The 21,818-nt window shown below is 43.7% G+C and overlaps 1 protein-coding gene across 1 annotated transcript; it reads left to right on the top strand.

Annotated features, from left to right (window-relative positions):
- The first annotated feature begins 458 nt into the window (after nt 1–458).
- Nucleotides 459–21,454, top strand: clic4 (CLIC family member 4). Its single transcript, XM_085768476.1, has 6 exons — nt 459–825; nt 13,501–13,610; nt 16,333–16,458; nt 16,874–16,980; nt 18,463–18,644; nt 19,506–21,454. The coding sequence occupies exons 1-6, from the start codon at nt 757–759 to the stop codon at nt 19,668–19,670; spliced, it is 759 nt and encodes a 252-aa protein (XP_085624602.1). The 5' UTR covers nt 459–756; the 3' UTR covers nt 19,671–21,454.
- The last annotated feature ends 364 nt before the right edge of the window (nt 21,455–21,818 follow it).

Raw genomic sequence — 21,818 nt, 5'->3', positions numbered from 1 at the left:
GTCATATTAAAAACAAATAGTAATAGCCTATCTGGGCTGACTGCTGAGCCCTGCAAGTAAAATGTATAGATGGGCTTACTTCAGTTATCACTATAAATTTGTTATAGAAACATAACTAATTAGACTCTAATAAATAGTGGACAACACCTAATTAATAATTGTCTCGTGCTTCCTTCTTTATCTGTAAAAAAAAAAGAAAGAAAAAAGAAGTCCTATTTTGTGACAAACAGCACAACTCCATGTGTCCCAGCAGCAGCCCTGTCGATGTGCACTCAGTCCCAGCCAGGCAGCGTTATTTCGCCGCATCCTCCTCCTCCTCCTCCCAATGAGAGACTCCCTCTTCAAACCCTCCCACACTCCCACTTTTTGTGTTTGCGCTCCAGTGACATCACACCGTTAAATATTCCCGTTGCCTCTCTCTCACCGTCCTCATCACCACCACAGCTCCTCCAGCCCTCACAGCCTCACAGGCGGACGATGTGTGTGTAGCTCCCCCAGCCTGAAGTCCAAAGCCCGGCCACAGAGCAGCAGTCTGTCCGGCTCCTCGGTACCAGCACTCTGAGCCTCCAGCAGCGGGTCCTCCTCGGGGGAGAGAGAGAGAAAAAGAAAAAAAGCGCCTTCTGGGATTCAGTGCGGAAAAAAAAGAAAGAAAGGGGTGGTGGAGAAGTGGACCGAGCTTGAAGTCGGGCGTGGTAGCAACGAAGAAAAGAAACTCATCTTTGTTAGCGCAAACTTGATAAAGTATCATCACCCACCATGTCGCTGTCGGTGCCGCAGAACGGAGTGAAGGCGGAGAACGAGCCCGTTATCGAGCTGTTCGTCAAGGTAGGACCGACCGACCGACCGCAGCACACCGCACATGGGACAAGTTTTATCACTTTTAAGTCAAACAACAACGTGTTACCAGCTCACAAGGGGTCCTACAAGCTGAATTTCTTCCCCAGAGGAGGGAAAGAAAAAATAACGTTGTTGCTATTATGTCGGGGTTTTGTTTAGCCAAGAGACCACTCAAGCTAGCAACGCGTTTGTGTTTCACCTTTTCCTGGGGTCCGGTGGTCCACACAGTGCTGGGACACTGCAGTTAAAATTAGGAGTTAACATTTTGTTAAAAAAAAAAAAGGTTTTACATCCACGACCCCTCTGTGGCCGTGGTGGCCATGTGGAGCCTGCGGTGTCACCAGCAGCAGCAGGGCGGGGGCAGCTCCTTCCCCTCCTTGTCGTGGGGGAGAAGGACAGTGCAGCCTTCTGCTGCCATGCTGGAAAACTGAGCGCTCATCCAGTTAACAAAAGCTGAGGAGCTGCGGTCCACAGCGGCTAGATGCAAGGCAACACTTAAAAACATGTGCACACTTGCCGCAGTTGTGTTTTCTAAGTTCATTGTCACAACATGCAGCGGTTTGAAGTGATGCAGCATTATGTTGGGCGTACATGTTGATCTCCATGATCTCCTCACACTGGTCATCTGAATGTAAGTCTGGGGTCATCATCACTTGGTCTGCTACCAGAGATCTGTGATGCTCTGGTTTTGGAAATTAGTTTATTTAGAAGACAGCAATATGACAAATAATTGTTGGATATTGCTCCAGTATATTGTATGTCTATAGGGGTGCTCTTCTACCTGGTGTTGTTATATATGGGAAACACAATTCATCACATTTATATGAAATGACACATCAGAGAGGATGACCTTCAGAGGAATATGTTTTTTTTTCTTCTGCACTACTGCTTTTATTCTAACTGGACTCGTACATCACATTGCCTCAGCCTCAGGGGTGACGCCACTGATGATGGTGAGGGTGGTAGTGGTGGTGGTGGTGGTGGAGGAGGGTAGCCTAGTCTAGTGAATGGCTGTTTTCTTTTCTTCAGCCTGTTGCTTTGCAAGGCGGGAAAATGACAGAGGAAAGAAAAAGGGGGAGAACGGGGCTGTAAAGGAGGGGACTGGTAGAGTGGGAGCGGGGGTACAAGGTCTTGTATTGCCTGGGAGAGCATGTGGGTGGTAGTGCAGTAGTGGGGCGTCACTGACCAGAACACTGCTTTTATAAAACATGAATGTTTGCAGCACTGAAAACATTTCAAAAAGCTGCTCATGATTAGCCTGTTTTGAAAATGTTTATAAATCCAATCAGCTCTTGCATTTGTAACTTTGATTCCCTGACCTCTGTTTTTGGGGTGTGTCTAAAAAGGATGATGTTTGCTCAGATTGAGTCATAATAACACTATGATCAGTTTCTCTTGTTATTGTTCTATTGTTGAGTCTTTTATTGTGAAGTAATTATGAGGCAGAGCAGCAGAGGCTGATTTCCTCAACTACTTCTCTTTCTCAGCCTCTAGGAGAGGTTACATCATCCCCAGGCCTTGGAAGGTTTACATGTGTGTCCAGCTCTCCCAGCCCCCTCCCTCTCTGGACTGCACAGAAGTTTCCTCCATGGTGTGTTACTGTTTTCTCGACGTGTCCCGCCCGCGTGTGGGGGACATGATAGCCTCTCTATGGCTCTAGCACCGACTCTGTGTTACCTGCATGTACACATCTATTATTGATGCCGTTGTTCTTTCTGTGCGGCGTTAAACACAGTCTTTGGGGACAATGGCACGCACGCAGGTTGCCAGGCACACTGGTGCGAGCCAGGCCTCTGGGAACAGCTGATAAGGAAGCTGTGTGTGTGTGTGTGTGTGCTCGGTTTTCTCCATGCACAGCAGTGTTAGATCTGTGAGGCCACTGCCACATATCAGAGCTGACTAATTATACTTGTTAGTACGTGAGTTTCCACAGTGTCTGAGCAGTGACGGCACCGTTGTTTACCCATTAACAGCAGCTGACCCTCCCACTGTGACAGTCCTGCCATAAAGCTCTCCTACGTGCACTGTTTGTCGCAACAGTTGTGACATCGCCATGGAAACGCTTAACGTTGTACTCATCTTCGAGGGGCCGATGAGGCTCGGCTCGGCTTAGTCAGCGATTCTTGCTCTCATTTGCAAATGAGTGCGATGTAATGACTTTGTAAAAAAGGGAGGATCGACCTTTTGACCTCATCACAGCACGGCAGATTAGATATCGTTTTGTACATGAGCAGAAGTTGGTTTCACTTGCCATTTTTGACAGATCACATGGTTGAAGTGGTAACCTGAAACCCTAAATCTGATGCGTTTAGGTGCTGTGAGACTTTTTTACTCTGACATGAAGTTCAGAAGCACAAAGTGCAGCTGAAGCAACAAGACGCTATAAAGAGACGCTTTGAAATCTTACCCCTCTTAAAGTGAGGTCCATCCATTTGTCTGTAATGATCATAGCACTCAGAGTGGTTCTTTGAAAAGCTGCCGAGATGATTTTATTAGGTTACCTCTACTGAGCAGTTCACGGTTATTGTGTGTATGAATCTTGTCATTACATCAGAGCGGGTTTTATTATGTTTTCATTCACATTTCTCAGCTTCGCAAAGCTGCTCTAAATGAGTTCAGAGCAGTCGTGCTGCTAAGTGAGTCATTTTCCACCGCCGCCGTATGGTCCGACTGGATGGCAGCGAACAGAATATGGATGGGTGAAAAGAAACAAACAGGCTTCATCTCTACTTGCGTATGCATCTGTTGGCTGCGACTGTGCCAACTAAGGTCGCGTTACGAGCTGGAAAGCCTCCTGCTGCCTCCAAATGTCCATCCTCTTGCCAGCAGTGACAAGATTGCCAGTAAACATGTCGGAGAAGTGCTTTTTTTTAAAAAAAAAAGTCTGGATGGCACAAGACAAGAGGCCTGTCTGTGTTTGTGTTTGTCCTTCGGGACAGTCTCTCGGGAACCGTGGAGTAGGAAGCCTGCAAGATGGCAGACAGGAGGTCCCGACAAAGCAGCACTTCAGGGTGAACAGTCAGTACACCGCAACCTCACTCACATGTAAGTTTCTCTTCTCTGTATGAGAAAAATACACTGTGATTCATGCAGAGTCACAGTAGGCATGTGGAGTCTGTTCTGTTCAGGTTTTATTTAAAAGACCTTGGGATGAGCTGCTCATGTTCCTATTGTGCTATCAGTCACAACATGTGACAATCAGTCTTGTGCCATGTGACGGACTATGTTTTTATGGAAACACAATGACCTTCTTCAGCACTTACTTTGCTCAGTGCAGTTGCGTGAAATTATGCACTGAGACCACACACTACTTCTATTTGTACATGTTTGTACCAGGGCACAATTATAATTTCCCTGCTGATGGTGAGGTATAGGTGTGTTTGAATGTCAGACACAATTTGCTTACTGTTTGCATGTTGCTTTTCAGTTAAAACACTCTTCCTCTTGGGTGGTACTCTAGGCAACTGAAGAAAATCAATAGAGCAGTTTATTTCTCCACAAGTGTGTAGCAGTGCTGCAGTCAGCATCATGAGGTGGGGTACAAAGATTAATGGCTTGTTACTGCTGTAGAGTGCTGTGTGCTGTGAATTTACTTTTGCAGCACCTGACCTGTCACTGTTTCTTCTCTGTAACTATCTGCTTGAGCGACTCGCTGGAAACCGGCCTAATCCCCCCCGCCCGTGTGTTGTTATAAAACCAAATCAAAGAGGTGGGCAATCGGTCTCTGTTCTCATACAGGAAGGCATATTTTCAAGTTATTTATGTGGATGTCAGAACATGAAAGGCCGGATCGTTGCTACTACACTTGAGGCCATGATCCCAGTTGTGCCCTGAATAAATGTCCTCTTTATGATATCACGTTATCCAGAGGAAAAGCTGAGTTCAACCTATTAGGCAGAGGAAGAGCTTGTCTCATTTGAGCTGCCCAATCCAGGAAACCAGCGGCTAATGAGGCATTTCTCCTGCGAGCTCAATGACGGGAAGTGAGGCCAGCCCAGAACAACATAGATCAGAGACTTCATAGATTTAATGCAACCACATTCAGAATTCTTGCAACTTCATGTAGCGTTTTATTCAAAAGGTAACACGACTCCACACAGCTCGCTGCAGTAGCTGTAACCTGCCAGGTCAGGATGCAGAGGAAAAACTCATGCCTCCTCCTTCTCCCCACCTCTGCCTGCATGTGTTGCATCATCTTGACCGTCAGTGGAGGTGTGCGACCCCTTAAATAAGTGAATCTGCCCTCCTCACTACACATGTAACCTAATCAGTCACAACATGATCCAGGCTGCTTGTGTTTCACGTGCTACTGTACGTTGTTCAGCAGAAGAGCCTTACTGACCTACTGATGTAACCCGAAGTAAAGCTGAACATGGAGGATAGGGTGACAGTGGGGGGGACCCTCGGTGACAGTGTCCCATATATCCACTCAGGCTTAGCAGAAGAAGAATTTGGCCCAATCTCAATGTCCAGCCTCACAGGCTCTTAAGTCCATGAGGACACAAGAGCATCAGGGCTCTAGACTGGCAGACATTTTGGCTCCTTTATGCACTTTCCAGAAATCAGCATTTCTGAAGACTTTGCCACACAGTTCAGTGTGACCTTAAAGGGATAGTTCAACATTTTGGCAAATTGGCCCATTGCCGTAATCGCTATAGTCATAGCAGTAGGTTTGTTACCTTTATTGTCGGTGTAAGCTATTTTTAGAATAGAAACCAAGAAATCCCATTAGCCTCCGTAGCGTAGCTCTGAGCAGCCTGCCGCTCCGCCATTCTAAAAATAGCTTACACCGACAAATAATGGTAACAAACCTACTGCTATGACTATAGCGATTATGGCATTATGAATGGGCCAATTTGCCAAAATGTTGAACTATCCCTTTAAACCCTGGGTTACTGTGGTTAAAGATATTTTATGGCAGTAAACAACCATCATAAAATGAAAAAAAGGAAGAAAGAATTTATCAGAGTTAGCAAACAAGCACAGAGGGAAACCGAAAAGTTTCTATTGCAGTATTTCTATTTTAAGTTAACACAGTTCCAAACCCACAGCTGTAAACCACATGTTTTGATAATGTCAAAGTCAGGTGATGTCCCATTCCTCTGTATAGCATTGTCAGCAGCCTTTTGCACTCAGTCACTTACCAAGTGATATCAATGGAGTCTGTGACAGGGGTATAGTATTTAAGCCTATCACAAATATAGCTCATTAGTAATTCATGTTAACATTTGAGATAAAATCAGTCATTTTATTTGAATCTAATGGTTGAAGTAAATCTTGAAGAACAATATCAGCAGCTTTTTTTAAAAACTACAACAGAAAAGACTGAATTGCCGTATTTGGGATAAATAGAAACTGAAAGTTACATATGATTCCTAACATATGATAGTGAAACCTAAATAAACAGCCTGCGTCTATGCAAACTGTAAGGTTTGTGCAGCAGCGTGCTTTGCATGTTTGAGTTTTATTATGAGGAGTGAGGCAGTGTGTTGGAGACCGGTGCTGAAATTGCAGGTCAGAGTGGACACAAGCAGCCAGTGGCCAGAGAGAGAGAGAGAGACACACTGTCTGCTCAGAATTACTGATGAGGTTTGTACTTGTTTGGCCATGGTGCAAGCTTTGCTGCCATGTATATCTTTGTTGGCATGGTAATGGCATGCTGCTGGCATTGTGTTTCTGCCCAAGGGAGGTTCACAGCTGTCTAGACGAGACATTTGTCCTAAAGGAATCACTACAGAGTTCATCTGGGTTTGAATCAAATGCAGACAAATCGGCTTTTATAGACATTTTAATGTTGTGAGCAGCTTTTCCACGTTGTGTCCTATACAAATGGAATAAAAAAGAGAGCATCGGAAGACAAAGGAGGATTTTATTTATTTAGGTGTGAATGTGTGACTCCACACATCTTCAGTCTGGGGTTTATGACTGTTAAGTGGGTGGAGTTGAAGCCAGAGTGCATGGACTTCAGTTTGTTGTTTGTGTTAGACACTTGAGAAAACAGAGGGAGGATGATTGTTGGTCTCCGGGATCTTCCACATGGCTGTTTGTTTTTCCATCATTCGGGATCCGTATTACTCATCACCAAACTTGCCGTAATCTTATCTCCTCCACATCGACGTTAAATACAGTGGTTCTAATATTATTGACTTAGCTTACGTCATTGCCATAGCACGGTTAAAGCTCTTTTTTTTTTAACTTAAGCTTCCAGTTTTCCACAAAAACCGACGGTTCTTTAGAGCTCATGTGCTGGGGCAACAGAGGCTCTGTGTCTGACTGGTCTTGTGGTTTCCGCTGAGTGATGTCAGCCTGAGTCAGAGCCACACCAAGGATGTGATGGCGTTTCCATGATCCAGCAGGGCCTGACTCCTCGGTACACTAACTTCTCTGAGCGGTCACAGTCTGACCTCGCTCTCATACCCACCCAGTCCAGCCCCGCTCATTCAGGCACAAGCCCAAACCTCACATTTTTGTGCGAGGCGACATCCACCCCTTTTTATTACTTCTATTTTTACACCTCGTTACAGGTATCACAAGTCTGTCAGTTTTAGTTTTTAATTTTCACCTCCAGACTTCTTAGATTGTGTTATTTTCAAGGCCCAAAGATGAGATAAAATAAATCACTCCGATATTTTATAAAAGAAAATCACAGCACAGATTTGAGATAAATGTAAGAATTTGTTCAGCCAATAGATTTTTTTCCCCTTCCATTAATTATGTCATATAAAATCACATCAAAGCAAACTTTACGTTATCTAGCACCTTTCATACAGGGGAAGTTTTAGCTCAATGTGCTTTGCATACACAAAGACATACAGTAAAACCGTCTCTATTCTACATACAGTATAACATTAAAGAACCCACCCCTCCCTCACCCGACAACTCATTCATAACAGTAAACAAAAATGTGTAATGTGTAAGGAGCTGTTATGAACCACAACCCCCTCAGATTCAATTATTATGTCATCAATTTAAAATCAGCAATTGATCACTTCAGCTCTACTCTTAGTGGCTTTCAATACGTCATTGTAGTATTTTGCGTAGAGTGTGATGATCATTGATACTGATGACCTGTGTTCTTAACCTCTGTCTCTATGTATCCTCCCTGCTGACACGCTCTTCAGCAAGGCATCCACTCCTCCCAGGAAAGGGACAGCTGTTGTGCAGCTGGCCTGGAACTCTGATCTCCTTTTGGACTTTGCACATGTGTCATGTCATGTGTCACCTAATTGACCGTTTTTGTTGTTGTTGTTTTCCGTCAAACCTGGCTAATCCGACTAGGAGCATCATGGGCTGAGTAACCCTGAGCAACAGACAGATTTTGGTCCAGCTTCTCAGTCCGGTCACAGCCCTAACCTCGGCCCTGCCTACATAGCTGTCCGGCAAACAGGGAGAGACGTTGCCATGACGTTTCCATGGCTGCCCACTCTCAAACAGACATTCCTCCTGTGTGTCGGAGCAGGAGGAGGAACGCTACATCGTCAGTTCCTTATTCGGTCAAAGTGTGGCTGGAACTTGCTGAGCAGCCCACCTAATTTAGACTGTGAGGGAAGGGCACGGGCCGCCATGTTACTAAAATTAGGCCGTGAGCGGAGACTGGGAGGACCCTGCCCAGCCTCAACAGGACCCATTGTCCCCCATGAGTACTAGCTACTGTAACTGAGACCTCACATCATCAGAAAATGTCTAAAACAATGTCAAGTGTAAGAAGTGGTAGAATAAAAGAGAGAGAGGTTGAGTTGAACAGCTTGTGCTTTTTATGTGGCTGCTCATAAAGTGTTATAGGACTGAAGAATACCTGTTAAGTACACCTATCTTTAACTACATACATGGCCATGTTATGTTCAAGGTTATTACTTTAAGACCTTACATCATCCTCATTACTCTTAAAGGGATAGTTCAACATTTTGGCCCATTGTCTTAATCCCTATAGTCACAGCAGTAGGTTTGTTACCTTTGTTTGTCGGTGCAAGCTAATTTTAGAACAGCGGAGCAGAGCCGCGAGCTGCTCAGAGCTACGCTACAGAGGCTAATGGGATTTCTTGGTTTCCCTCATCAAACTCATCAACTACACAATCCCAACAACTCCAAAATGCTCTCCTAGACAAGTTGTGACCTGCACATTCACCACGCTATGAGATAATAACGGAACGTCGTTATGAGACGGAGTTGTTTTCGAGATAAATGCAGAGACTGCTTGCCGAAAAACTGTCCCAGACGAGAACGCGCATCAGCGATTTGCATGAATTTACCTCAAAAACAACTCTGTCTCGTAGCGTTCCGTTAGCGTAGCTCTGAGCAGCTCACGGCTCTGCTCCACTGTTCTAAAAATAGCCTGCACCGACAAATGAAGGTAACAAACCTACTCTTAAAACTATACTATAAGGCCAATTTGCCAAAATGTTGAACTATCCCTTTAAGATGTGTCAAGTTGCTCATTACATCAGTGGGTACATGAGCAAAGTCAATGAGGAAGTGATAAGAGGAATGATCTCACCGTCTCTGAGAAGATACATGGCATGTGTGGCCCCCCCTCCCTCCCTGACTGACTGACTGACTGCTGCTGGTTCTGAATGCAGATAACATCCGACTCAAGCATGAGTCACACCCTTTTACTGGGCAGCTGTGTGTGTTTGGCATTAAATAAACAAGCATCTGTTGACTCAGAGCCCATCTATTCAGCCTACATAAAGCGCGCAAGTCTGTTAGCAGTAGTCAGCTGCCGTTGCTGCCTCTTCGGCCACAGACAATATTAAAGCTGTTTCACATCGGGGGCGAGAAATCAGTCTGAATCTTGGTCAAAGATGTTGTAACCGTCTCCGAGATGTGAGTCACTTCTGACACGGAGGGGGCCAAAATAGCAGACTACACACTGGGCGCAGCTCGGTGTTCCTGTGAGTGCTGCTGCGTGTATTTGGAAGCAAACTGCTGGTTTACTTCTTGGAAAAAAGTGCATCTTTTTTTCAAATGATGTGCCTTACCTTATAAGGGCCCGTTTGAAACAATTTCTTTGCCTGGCTGGTGTGTGTTTTTATTGGGGTGTTTTTTCAACCCCTGCTCACTGGTGACGTTTCTCCAACTCTACAAACAAAAAGTGCTTTGTGTTGTTGGTGTATAGAAGGTTCTCCAGAAGCCCTTTTCTGAATGTCACACTTTAATAATAGCGGCTCTTTGGAAAGTGTTGGTACACAGGGCGACAGGGTTAGGAGGGGTTTCTGTACCCGCTAACCTGGTTTTAGGTCACAGACTTTACATAAAATAATAGTTTTAGTTACAAATTGTCATCTATAAGTTGTGCTTTATTTAAAAAAAAAAGTTGTTTGGGACAATTTTTGCTCGCACAGAATTTAGGGTAGCTCCTCCTTAACAGTGCAGCAGTTCATGTCACAGGCAGCGGAAATGCAGCTGCAACAGTATCATCACTTAAACCAAACAAAGCACCCTCTTCGGCGGGAGTAACAGACATTTCTGGAATAGTTTCTCCCTCCTCCCCAAATGCCCAGCCCCCCTCTGGACTCCAGAGAGGGGCCCAGGATAAGGGGAGAGGAATAAAGGGAGGAGGAGAAGGAGGAGGAAGAGGAAGGAACGAGCAAGTGAGCCAAACGTCACGTCAGTCAACGGCTTTTCTCCTCCTCTCACTTTAAGTATCTTTGTTACTCATTGTCCTGGATGTCATTTAACACTCACTACTCATGAGTCTTAGTTTCTTCCTCACTTCTCCTTCTCCTAACGTCTCTCTCTGTGCTATCAGTGTGTCTGGCAGAGAGCTGCGGTCTGTCTGCTCTGCTGCAGAGTCAGACTCCAGAGGGTAGGAGCCCTGCCGCGGCTCCAGGAGCAGACGGAGGGAGAAAAGAAAAGAGTGCAATGTCTTTCTCAGCTGCTGTGGCCTTCTTCTTGGCCACTTGAGACGCACCGCTCGGATGAACTCAGCCTTAAAGCAGCTCACCCTGTTTTCAGCATATTAAAGGGATAGTTCACCCAAAATTCAAATTTCACTCATCATCTACTCACCCTCATGTCGACTAAGAGCTCACAGGAAGAGCAGTGAACCGAGACACTGGGAGCTTCTGCTACAAACAAGCTTAAAATATAGACTTATTTAATCTGTTTTCGGAACAATTTCTCATGTCGGGGCTTCAATACAAGAGGGACATTACAGACGAGCAGTATGGAGGTATTTGGATGTTTTTTGGTGTGTCTTTTTGGACGAAGAAAGTTGGTATCCATTCACAACCATTATATGGACAAATACTGCTGCGCGGACCCCCCCGTAACTCAGAGAAGGGACAGAGGACTCTGAAAATTCTCACAGCTCTTAGTTGACATGAGGGTGAGTAGATAATGAGTGGAATTTGAATTTTGGGTGAACTATCCCTTTAATCAGCTTTTGATTTGCCCATGATGACACTGCAAAGTACGCGTTTGCATTTTTGAGAGCTCACTTCAAGACGGTTCACCTGCGAGCCGGTAACCAACCCCCCCCTCCTTCATGCTGCGTGCTCTGCTTTCCATGTCATATGTATCTGGCCATCGCCATGGGAACAGTTGCTGTGCCGCATTGCCACTCCTGCTCCAGGAGTGAATGGCGCTCTGCAGGTGGAGCTGCTGCAGGGGGAAATGGAGCAGTAGTCATCCCCGTTCATGTCTTTTCTGATCCCATAAGGATCAGCTAATGTCAGCCTAGAGTAGCGGCGGCGGCGGACCGCCAAACCGCCAACACTCCGCAGCTGAGGCTTTATTTTGGAATTGAATCATGTAAGGTGAAAAGGGGACTTTCATTGGCCGAACAAAGGCGGTGATCTAATCCACGCTTTTCAGATATTGAATTGAGAGAGGAGGGGAAGAAGGAGGAGGAGGAGGAGGAGGGGGGCACAGTCGTAGTACAATGGGAGCCAGCAGGCAGATCAAACGGAGCCATCCCGCTGGGCGTCACACAGAGGACAACAGCAGCCCGCCTGTCCTCACCAAGCAAGGAGCTGCCGGACTGGCTCCATGCTCCAATACAAAGTCCTCTATTGAGGGACGGATATTAAACAAATATTCGGACACAGCAGTCGAGGGCAAAGAGATTTAAATTTCATTCTCACCTTTGCAAATCTGTCGGCAACTTTGTGAATTTATGCAAAAACTGCAGCCGTGTCTTTTGCATTTTACATTCAGACACACTTTCATCACCTGTGAAGCTGCAAGAAGAAGTAAAAAAGAAAATAAAAATAGGACGTACGCAGAGGAAGTGCTGTGAATGAGGAGAGACCGACGACAGGACACAATAGGCCAACATAATAAAAGTGATATTCAGCTTCTGGGACAGTGTTGCAGTGAATGAAGAGGTGCATACCAGAGCATAGATACTTGAATGACCTCCGTGATTGTCCTTGTGAATAGATGAATACAGCGCATTCTTCTCTCACCTCATTCCTGCCTCTCCTGGAGAATGACATACCTCAAGCATGAGGCTTAGTATCCACAGAGTTTAATAAAGGTTGTGGTTTAAGAAGTATAATGTAAATTTGTACTCTACGTGTTGTGTAGTGTAGAATTACAAGGAGAAGATGAGAACAACGGCCGATCCCAGTTTCACAATGACGGCTCCTGGTTTTACCAGCATGTGGAAACCTAGTAGGTCGTCTTCGAGAGGGCGTAACTGCACGGCAGTCAGCGTAGCAGATTTCATTAAGATACTGCGCAAAGCTCACTTAATCAAATGAAATGCTTATTCTTTTCCTTCTGATGCAGAATCCAAACCATATTTGTCCTTTTTCTACCCCCTCCTGGCTCCCTACATGGCTGCGAGCGGAGCAAAGCAGAGAGAAGAGAGTATTATGACAGAGGAGATGGATGATTGTTGAGAGGACGGGAGGAGATATCGCTGACAGTCTGCAGCAGCCCCCTCCCATAGCTTTTCTGATTACTACTCTGTGTGTGTGTGTGTGTTGCAGAGATGACGGCATCACAGCTTTACATCATTTCACCTTTTGAGAAAAAAAAAAACAGAACTTAACTGATGATTCATCTTAAATTTCACCTCAAACTTAGTGCCACCACTCAACGATGAGTGTTCCCCATTGATTCAGCGGACGCACGCCATTTCCCATTGATCTCATCGCCGCCGCTCCGCCTTGTGTTTGTGCAGCCTAGCAAAAAAAGAGGAAACAAGAGGCCATCCGAGTCTTAATCACTCCAGAAGGTTCCTCTTACTCTTAGACGGCAGTTTGGCAGATTAATGGAGGGGAAGTGTGCTGAAGCATTTAAGACAAGAGGGGCTCGGCCCTCTACTCCTTCCCTCCTGTGTGAGTGTTTGTTTGATGGGGCAGTGTGTGTGTGAAAGAGTGGTTGTGTCTGAAATGGGCCCTCTCTGGGGCGAGTGCAATGAAACGCTCCAGGCCGTAAGAGATTGTGCAACAGAGATGCGAGAGATCTCCACCAAGATTATTGGGACCATTTTTCCGCTTTTGCCTCAGTAATAATAAGCCAAGGAGCCAGATGCAGATGTTTTTAAAATGAGGCTATCTTGTGTTTTATATGTGCAGTGATTATCTCCAGGGCGTTTCCAGCCTGTGAGATAGAAAGAGTGTCCTCACCCTTTAGGAATGGTACCTGTCATGGTATGTTTCTGATAGCTAATCTGCCTCTATCCTAACTCGTTATCTCTCTTGTTTCCTAAAGGCGGGAAGCGATGGAGAGAGCATCGGGAACTGCCCCTTCTCTCAGAGGCTCTTCATGATCCTGTGGCTTAAAGGAGTCGTCTTCAACGTCACCACAGTGGACCTCAAGAGGTGAGTCCAGACCCCAGTAGCCTGATCTATATCTTCCTCTACTGCTGCTGCTGCTTGCCCTCATTTAAGATAAAAAAACAAAAAACAACAAAAAAAAAAGAAACCATCAAACTTGTTTTCGTCCCACCCATCTTCTGGGTGTTTCCACCAAGGCTTCGGCAGCTCTTTGATCCAGCCCCACCTCTAACACGCTCTCTGCTTCCCTACTGCTTATTTGGTTTTCCCATGACCCTTTCCCAGGCCGGAGAAAATCGGAGGAAAATAAACACACAGACTCTGGAGGGTCTATTTAAGGTTGTTCACTCCGCTCACTTCCTGCCTGGATTTTGGTGGGCAACATGTTATTTTTCATGCCTGGGATCAGAAAACCAGTGATCCCCTGCAATTTTGTCTGGGCTATATATTTTTTTTATTTCATTTTTTTCCCCTCCCAGCTTCAAGAGAAACACGCTTCCACATGTGGATTCCAGCAGCAGAAGCTCTTTTACCAAACCCACTATGTTTCTGTCTGTGTGATTCATCTAAATGCTCCCTCAATGTTTTTTCCACTCGCTGAGCCAGGACCGGCAAGTGCCAGATTATTTTCAGCCGTGGCTGCTGATGGTCAGATGGACGTCTGGTTTCTATGGTCTTTTCCTTCATCACGTGTGTTTGACTCAGAGATTCAGATTTTCTGACGTTGTATGATCCCAGAGCACGGTCCATCCATGTGGCAGCTGGTTCAACACCAGACGCCTCCTCCTCCTCCTCCGGGACATGGAGATCACCGCGTGCTGACAAAACAGAGCAGAGATGTACTTGATAAACAATGTGTTCTTATTAAACAGCTAGAAGGAAGAAAGCTGTGTCCACTCCATAGGTCTGGGTGCATTTACATATAACACAAAACAAAGCATGCTAATGTGCTGCCCAAAGCAATGGAGTATGTCCGCCTACTTAGCAGTATCTCTTTACTCCTCGCTCCTCAAACAAACCCTTTGTTTTAGCTGGGACAGTGGGTTCAGCCTTCACTTTTTCCATGCTATATACTGTCTGCAATCTTGAGTCAACATAATATGGCTGTGTTGCAAAAGGAGGCGTGTGTTTGCCATATTCACGGCTCGTTTTATTGCGGTATTTAAACTGAAGAGCTGTCGTGTTGTTACACTTGTAGAAGGACATGGAGGTCACATGTAATTTCCAAGTGGAGGTGTTTTTATGTTTCCTGACCTGAGCTCTTGTGCTGGGTCAAGGCCTCTGTGTTTGTGCGTACTTCTATAATGAAAACCTCAAAGTAGCTTCTTGCCCGCTCCTTAGTGATATCATTGGGTGAGGGTGCCACTTCCCCTTTGCATGCCAAAGAGTTGGAGTCATTTCCCGTTTTTTTTTTTTTTTTTTTTTTTGTGTCCCTAGATGGCTTCCTTCAAAACCCAGCAACCATTCATGTTACTGCCTACACACCACAAACCCCAGACTGTTTACGAGCGTTTATGGACGTTGTTTTATATGATATTAGATCAGCAGAGGATTCACACCATGTGCTATCTTATATCCATCTGTCAAGGCGCTGCTGTGTTTTTATGTTGTCGTCGTCGTGGAGGGATTTAAGCGTCTGGGCTCTGCGGATTTCACAAGGCATTCGTGTTCACACTACTCATTCAACACATGCTCATTTCTGTTTGTGTGTCAGTGTCATCTGCCTGCCAGAGACATCTGGTACAAAATGTGCTGGTTTGAAGGCTGCAGGGAGAAGGGGACACACAAACACACTCATGGAGACAGACAAACGCACGTATACACATACACATACAGTTAAAGACAGAGCAGCTACAGTTGGATAAGGAGGATGGCTGGAGGGCTCTGGAAAAAGTTGTTTAAAGTGCAGCAGGCTGTCGGAGCCATAGACGGTAGACCATTTAGAATATAAGTAAGAAATATGTACATTTAAAGGGATAGTTCACCCAAAATTCAAATTTCACTCATTATCTACTCACCCTCATGTCAACTAAGAGCTGTGAGAATTTACGGGGGGGTCCGCGCAGCAGTATTTGTCCATATAATGGTTATGAATGGATACCACCAAAAAACATCCAAATACCTCCATACTGCTCGTCTGTAATGTCCCTCTTGTATTGAAGACCCGACATGAGAAATTGTTCCGAAAAAAATTAAATAAGTCTATATTTTAAGCTAGTTTGTAGCGGAAGCTCCCAGTGTCTCGGTTCACTGCTCTTCCTGTGTCAGTGCAAATCTCACGTGATTTGCACTGACCGGCGGAACAATTTCTCATGTCGGGGCTTCAATACAAGAGGGACATTACAGACAAGCAGTATGGAGGTACAGTATTTGGATGTTTTTTGGTGTGTCTTTTTGGACGAAGAAAGTTGGTATCCATTCACAACCATTATATGGACAAATACTGCTGCGAGGACCCCCCCGTAACTCAGAGAAGGGACGGAGGACTCTGAAAATTCTCACAGCTCTTAGTCGACATGAGGGTGAGTAGATAATGAGTGAAATTTGAATTTTGGGTGAACTATCCCTATCACTTTAAATTATGTTGCAGGGCACATCAGACCAGTTTGGAGTCTTGTCTCATTTACAATCCCCTTTATCACTTATTCAGTGTCAGTAATCCTGGTACCTTTACAGTTCAACCGCAACATAAACATAATAAACATATAAAACCTTTCAGACATGCCAACAATATAAAGTTGTCCCGCTCTCTGTCTCTGTCCTCCAGGAAGCCAGCAGACCTCCAGAACCTGGCCCCCGGCACACACCCACCCTTCATCACCTACAACGGTGAGGTCAAAACCGACGTCAACAAGATCGAGGAGTTCCTTGAGGATGTCCTCTGCCCACCCAAGTGAGTACTCTCTGGTCCCGCTCGGCGCTCGCTGACGCACTGCCGCCACAGTGTGGTCGCTTTATGTCATTCAGTAACAGGCAACAAGGGGTAAAGTCTATCTGTGGATTTCCATTGAGTCAAATGTTTTGCCTAAAGGATATGGGTGATAATACTGTATATTTTTCTTATCAACTAAAATGACAATGTATCCGTTTTTATACTTCCTGACTTCCCTGTCCTACCAGTGCCTGAGGTTATTTCTTCTTCAACAATAGTCACAGATACAAATCTACTAAATGTAAAGAGGCACATACAAAAAGCTGAATGATTTCCTATAATAACTGAGGATTGTAGGAGAGGTCATCAGCAGGTGTGTCCTTTCTTTAGCGCTTCATATTTGTGAATCGTGACGTGTATTTTTACTTGTGTGCAGGTACATCAAGCTTGGTGCAAGACACCCTGAGTCAAACACAGCTGGCATGGACATCTTTGCTAAGTTTTCAGCATTCATCAAGAACTCCAAACCAGATGCAAATGAGGGTAAGTTACAGTACCTGCGCCATGTGTGACACACACACACACACACACACACACACACACACACACACACACACACACACACACACACACACACACACACACACACACACACACACACACACCAGGGAGTTAGCAGGGAGAGTTATCTGCTTGCTGCTGGTGGATTACAACCTCCCTCTGGGACACTGAGCCTTTGTTCTGCTGCCTCTTTTTGCCCTCGTGCTCTCCGTCTCACCTGGAAAACCACAGAGCAGCTTTCCTGAGAATGAGCTAGTGTTCACATTCAGCCATGTAAGAGAAAGCCAGCATCATTTACTTACCCAGATAAGACTGGAACAATGTGGAAAAATATGTAGTCTTTTGAAACCATTAGTGGAATTGCTTCCTGGAAGGATGTTTATAATATTGACAAAATACCAAGATTTAATGTCATATTATCGTTGGCCGTTCTCCACCCTGGGAAAATATTGAACCACAGTGAGCTGGATGTGAAAGCCAAGGCTATGTCAACACTAGTTTGAGGCTGAATCTCATGGTTCAGTGATAAGTGCCATACAAAGTACCAGGTCACGTCTGCTGTCGGACCACCGATCGACTGACACATTCATTTCATACTTTCACACAATGAAATGGAGATTGAATGAATAATCTAAGATATAGGGCGAGACGGGGTCCGATTGTACAGGTGTTGATGATACAGCCATTTCCTGTATTGATAATAGTCACCCCATGACTTGTGATGAAATGCTGCCCTCATGTGGTTGATCAGCATTGCAGCAGAATCAGATGTGGTGGAGGCCTCGGGGAAAATACAGCTCTGAAGAGACCACTTTCACAAATGTTTCTTAAAAGCATCTCTACATGTATGACAGTCGTTCTTTTCTTTTCTTTTGTAAACACCAACACAAACACAACTCATTCTCCTTAATGAGACACTGATGAGGTCATCACCTGAACCACATCTGGTTTTAGAGGAAGATTATAAAAACCACTGCTGGGATTCAACATTGACATTATCCCACAAAAACTGATTTATAAACTCTTCTTGAGTTAAAATATTCTTGCCGTGTTGTTTAGGAATAAATATGAACATGTTTTCTTTGCATTATTATTATTATTATTATTATTATTCAAGGTCTGAAAAGACTTGATATTTCTGTTATTTAGACTAGTTTAGTCATTAGCCAATAAAAGCTCTAAATGATAATTTTTTTTTTTTTTTCAATTTTGGGAGAAATGTCGTTGGTAGTTGATAGAATAAAACAAAAAAATAATAATTTAATTTTACTCAAAGACATACCTATAAATAGTAACACTAGAGACACTGATCATTTTGGGAGTGGTCTCTTAATTTTTTCCAGAGCTGTATGTCAATCCAACACCAGCCATGCCAGCAGTTGATTATCTGCTCATAGTGACTATATGATGCAACTTGAAGCAGTGTTAGTATTTTTTACAATCTCTCTGGGTGTCTGCTCTCAGGTCTGGAGCGTGGCCTGCTGAAGACACTGCAGAAGCTGGACGAGTACCTCCGCTCACCACTGCCAGACGAGATCGACCACAACAGCATCGAGGACGTCAAGGTCTCCAACCGCAAGTTTTTGGATGGCGATGAGATGACTCTGGCTGACTGCAACCTGCTACCCAAGCTGCATATAGTTAAGGTGAGTGAGTGATAACGTTGCTGACAGCATATTTTAGCAAAGCCTCAACCACTGGAACATTGAGACAGGCCCAGCAAAGCTCAACCCACTTCAACATGAGCGGTGAGATCGAGCAGAGTAAGAGAAAACAGTTCTTTCAGATACAAACTCATAGGTTTGCAATGATAAGATCCACCATCAATTAACCCGTTATTTACCTCAGTATACTGTAAAGAATGTTGAGTGTATATCACAATTTTTCCAATTTTGTAATGCCTAACGATCCAAAAACCCACAATAGTGAATCACAATAGAGATCAGAGAAAGGCGGAAAATCTTCACATTTTAGAAGCAGGAACCTGTGAATTATTAATTTCACAATTACTCGTCTATCAAAATGATTAATTAACTGAAGTAACTGATGAAAAATTACTGTTTTAACTTTACTGTAATGATACCTGTATCACATTACTATATCCTTTTGTCCAGTAAATCCTGCCATAGATTCCACAATGAATTTAGTTTAACACATGATATAATAAAATGCAGTCATTCTCTTAAATATATACAATCCTTCCATAGTTGTACTTTTTAAAGTAATTTAAATGTTAATTATTGTTAACATGTTACAAAAAAATTTCATTATTTAAATTAATAATTGTGAAATTATCGACCAGAATTACAGTAACTTTTGCCAAAAAATGTGTCCAATTATTTGATTAATTAACACCTGGCAGATTAATTTTCAGTTTGTACAATTGATTAACTGCACACATTATTCCAATAATTTGATAGGACTAATGCGAAGAAAGAGACACACGAATACACACATGCTTTTATTATTTATTTTTAATATTATGGTCCTGATGTCTCCCTCTGCAGGTGGTGGCCAAGAAGTACAGAGGCTTCGACATCCCCAAAGAGATGACGGCCATCTGGAAGTACCTGAACATCGCCTACACGCGTGAAGAGTTCACCAACACCTGCCCCAGTGACAAGGAGATCGAGATCGCCTACGCAGACGTAGCCAAGAGGCTGGTCAAATAAGCTCCTGTGCCTCCTCCCTCCATCCGTCACCATGTGCCCTCCCTCATCTACCCCCTCCCCCCACCTCTCTCTCCCCTCAGCACCAGGACTGATGTGCTCATTCACGAGAAAGAAAAAACTCTGGACTTCTTTTTTCCTTCTCTCCTCATTTAGAGCGAACCCCTCCAATGCATGAACCCTTCTTTGATCTTTTTTTTTTTTTTTTTTTTTTTGGCCTCAGATTTCTATGACGATCTCTTTGGTTGGTACAGCAAAGGTCACAGATGTTCCATCTTGAATTTACGTTTGTTTTTCATTTGTTGATGAATGTTGTGAGGCGTTGTGAGGTGATGAGGTGACGGAGAAGCAGCCAGACAGACAGACAGGGTATCAGTGCTTATCGATGTCGGGAGCCTCATCCAACACACACCCTGATAAAGTGACCTTCAAAGTGACCTTCTCTCTGTGTGAAGGGGAAATGAGCTGTTGTTAATTTTCTGTTGTCTGTTTGATATTGAAGTTGCTCTCTCTCATTTTGCTTTACAAATGAAACACTGTTTTTTTTTGTTTTTGTTTTTTAATTTCCTGTCTTTTTGCTTATTAAGAGGTGTTGTAAACAGTGTTGAAGCCTCAGTGTTTTTTGGCTCAAGTATTTGACAGGTTTAGTTAGAAACTGAAGCTAATCCAAACCAGAATGGTTGACATATCAAGTAAGAGATGCTTTATTTTGATTTTGAGCTGTTTAAAAATCCAAAATTTAAACTGCTGGTAAAGCTACCTGCTATCCATGCTCTGATTTTCTCATTGCCTCAAACCGGCAAAAGTCTTGTAGCTCAGCTCAGTAGATCTGTAGGACGTTTCCTGTACCAGCTGTAGAAATAACATCTCAGGAAAAATATAACCTGAGGTCTAAAAACATATTCAAACATATGTAGCTTACAGAGATGTTCAAGGATTGTGTCAATGTTCTGGCCTTTTGTATATCACCATATTGCCATAGAGAATGTCCATAGAAACACGAGCAACTCTTGCTTCTCTTATGAAACAAGAAGGCAAGTTTCTACTCTGTCCGTGCTGACTGTAGCGGTAGTTTGGATTACACATCGTAGACCAAAAAGCGGCACATTATTCTGGTCTCACTGTGGATAGGATGACAACGGCCATATACACTAGTGAAGTTAAAGAAAACAAAAAAAACACACATTCTCACTGTCTGTCTCTCCACAGCCTACAGGATGGAGGACGCTAATGTGCGGTCAGGCATCAGGAAAGGCAACACTAAAGATATTTATGACAAACAAACCGAGGAGAGTAGCAATGAAATATACTGTATACCTGGTCCAGTTCCACGTTCTCGTCGGTGTGTAGATTGATCTCTAAGGTAGTGAATGTATGTTATGATACAGTAGCTCCAAAGTGCTTTAGTGAGGGTAAAACAAAATCTGTTTTGTTTTCTCCAGTTTTTCAGACATTTGTTATGAAACAAATTTGATAAGAAAAAAAAAAAGGAATTGTAAATATTTGTCTTGCTCAGAATTCAATGTGTCAATTTTATACATGTCATCTGAATTTTGAGGAAAAGGGGCCGTTCCTCGCCTGCTTGGATTGTAATTCCACATTAACCCATCTCCTCTTTGCCTTACTTGTTTTCTTTCTGCGAACATTTTGCAAGAAGGTTTTTTCAGAAATAATTTCATTACAACATGTGAAGTTGTACAAAGAAAAATATCCAAGCTATGTCATGGCTTCTTTTTTTTTTTAACAATATTGACTGAATGGAAATAAACTTCTTACTGGCACTCTGACTTTTGTCATACAAACCTACAGTTTGATTATACCATACACCTGTCTGATTTGGAAATACTATTCATCGGCCATACTGTATATTTAGCAAAGCATTCAATTATAAAATGACGTTTGTTGTTAAGTCAATGGCTTTATACCTTTAACAAGCCAACTCCTAAAGTAAAATGGATGTTTTCCAGTCTATTATCAAAAAGTAGCTAGTGGTAGGGTTTTTTTTTTTCATTGAGCAGCCTTAGCATTAGCCGCTGTTTACTTACCAGTCTAGAGGAAAGATGACTTAAATGTCAAACTTTATTACACTACACCAAGCACTGTCTCCAGCAATACCAATGTTTTTCATTTCTAATGAATGCCATTGGTTAA

Source organism: Trachurus japonicus, chromosome 22, assembly GCF_045865225.1.
Source record: "Trachurus japonicus isolate A0001 chromosome 22, Traja_1.0".
NCBI classification, from domain to species: domain Eukaryota; kingdom Metazoa; phylum Chordata; class Actinopteri; order Carangiformes; family Carangidae; genus Trachurus; species Trachurus japonicus.
Note: the sequence above shows the minus strand (reverse complement) of the source record. Positions and strands in the feature narration are given on the sequence as shown.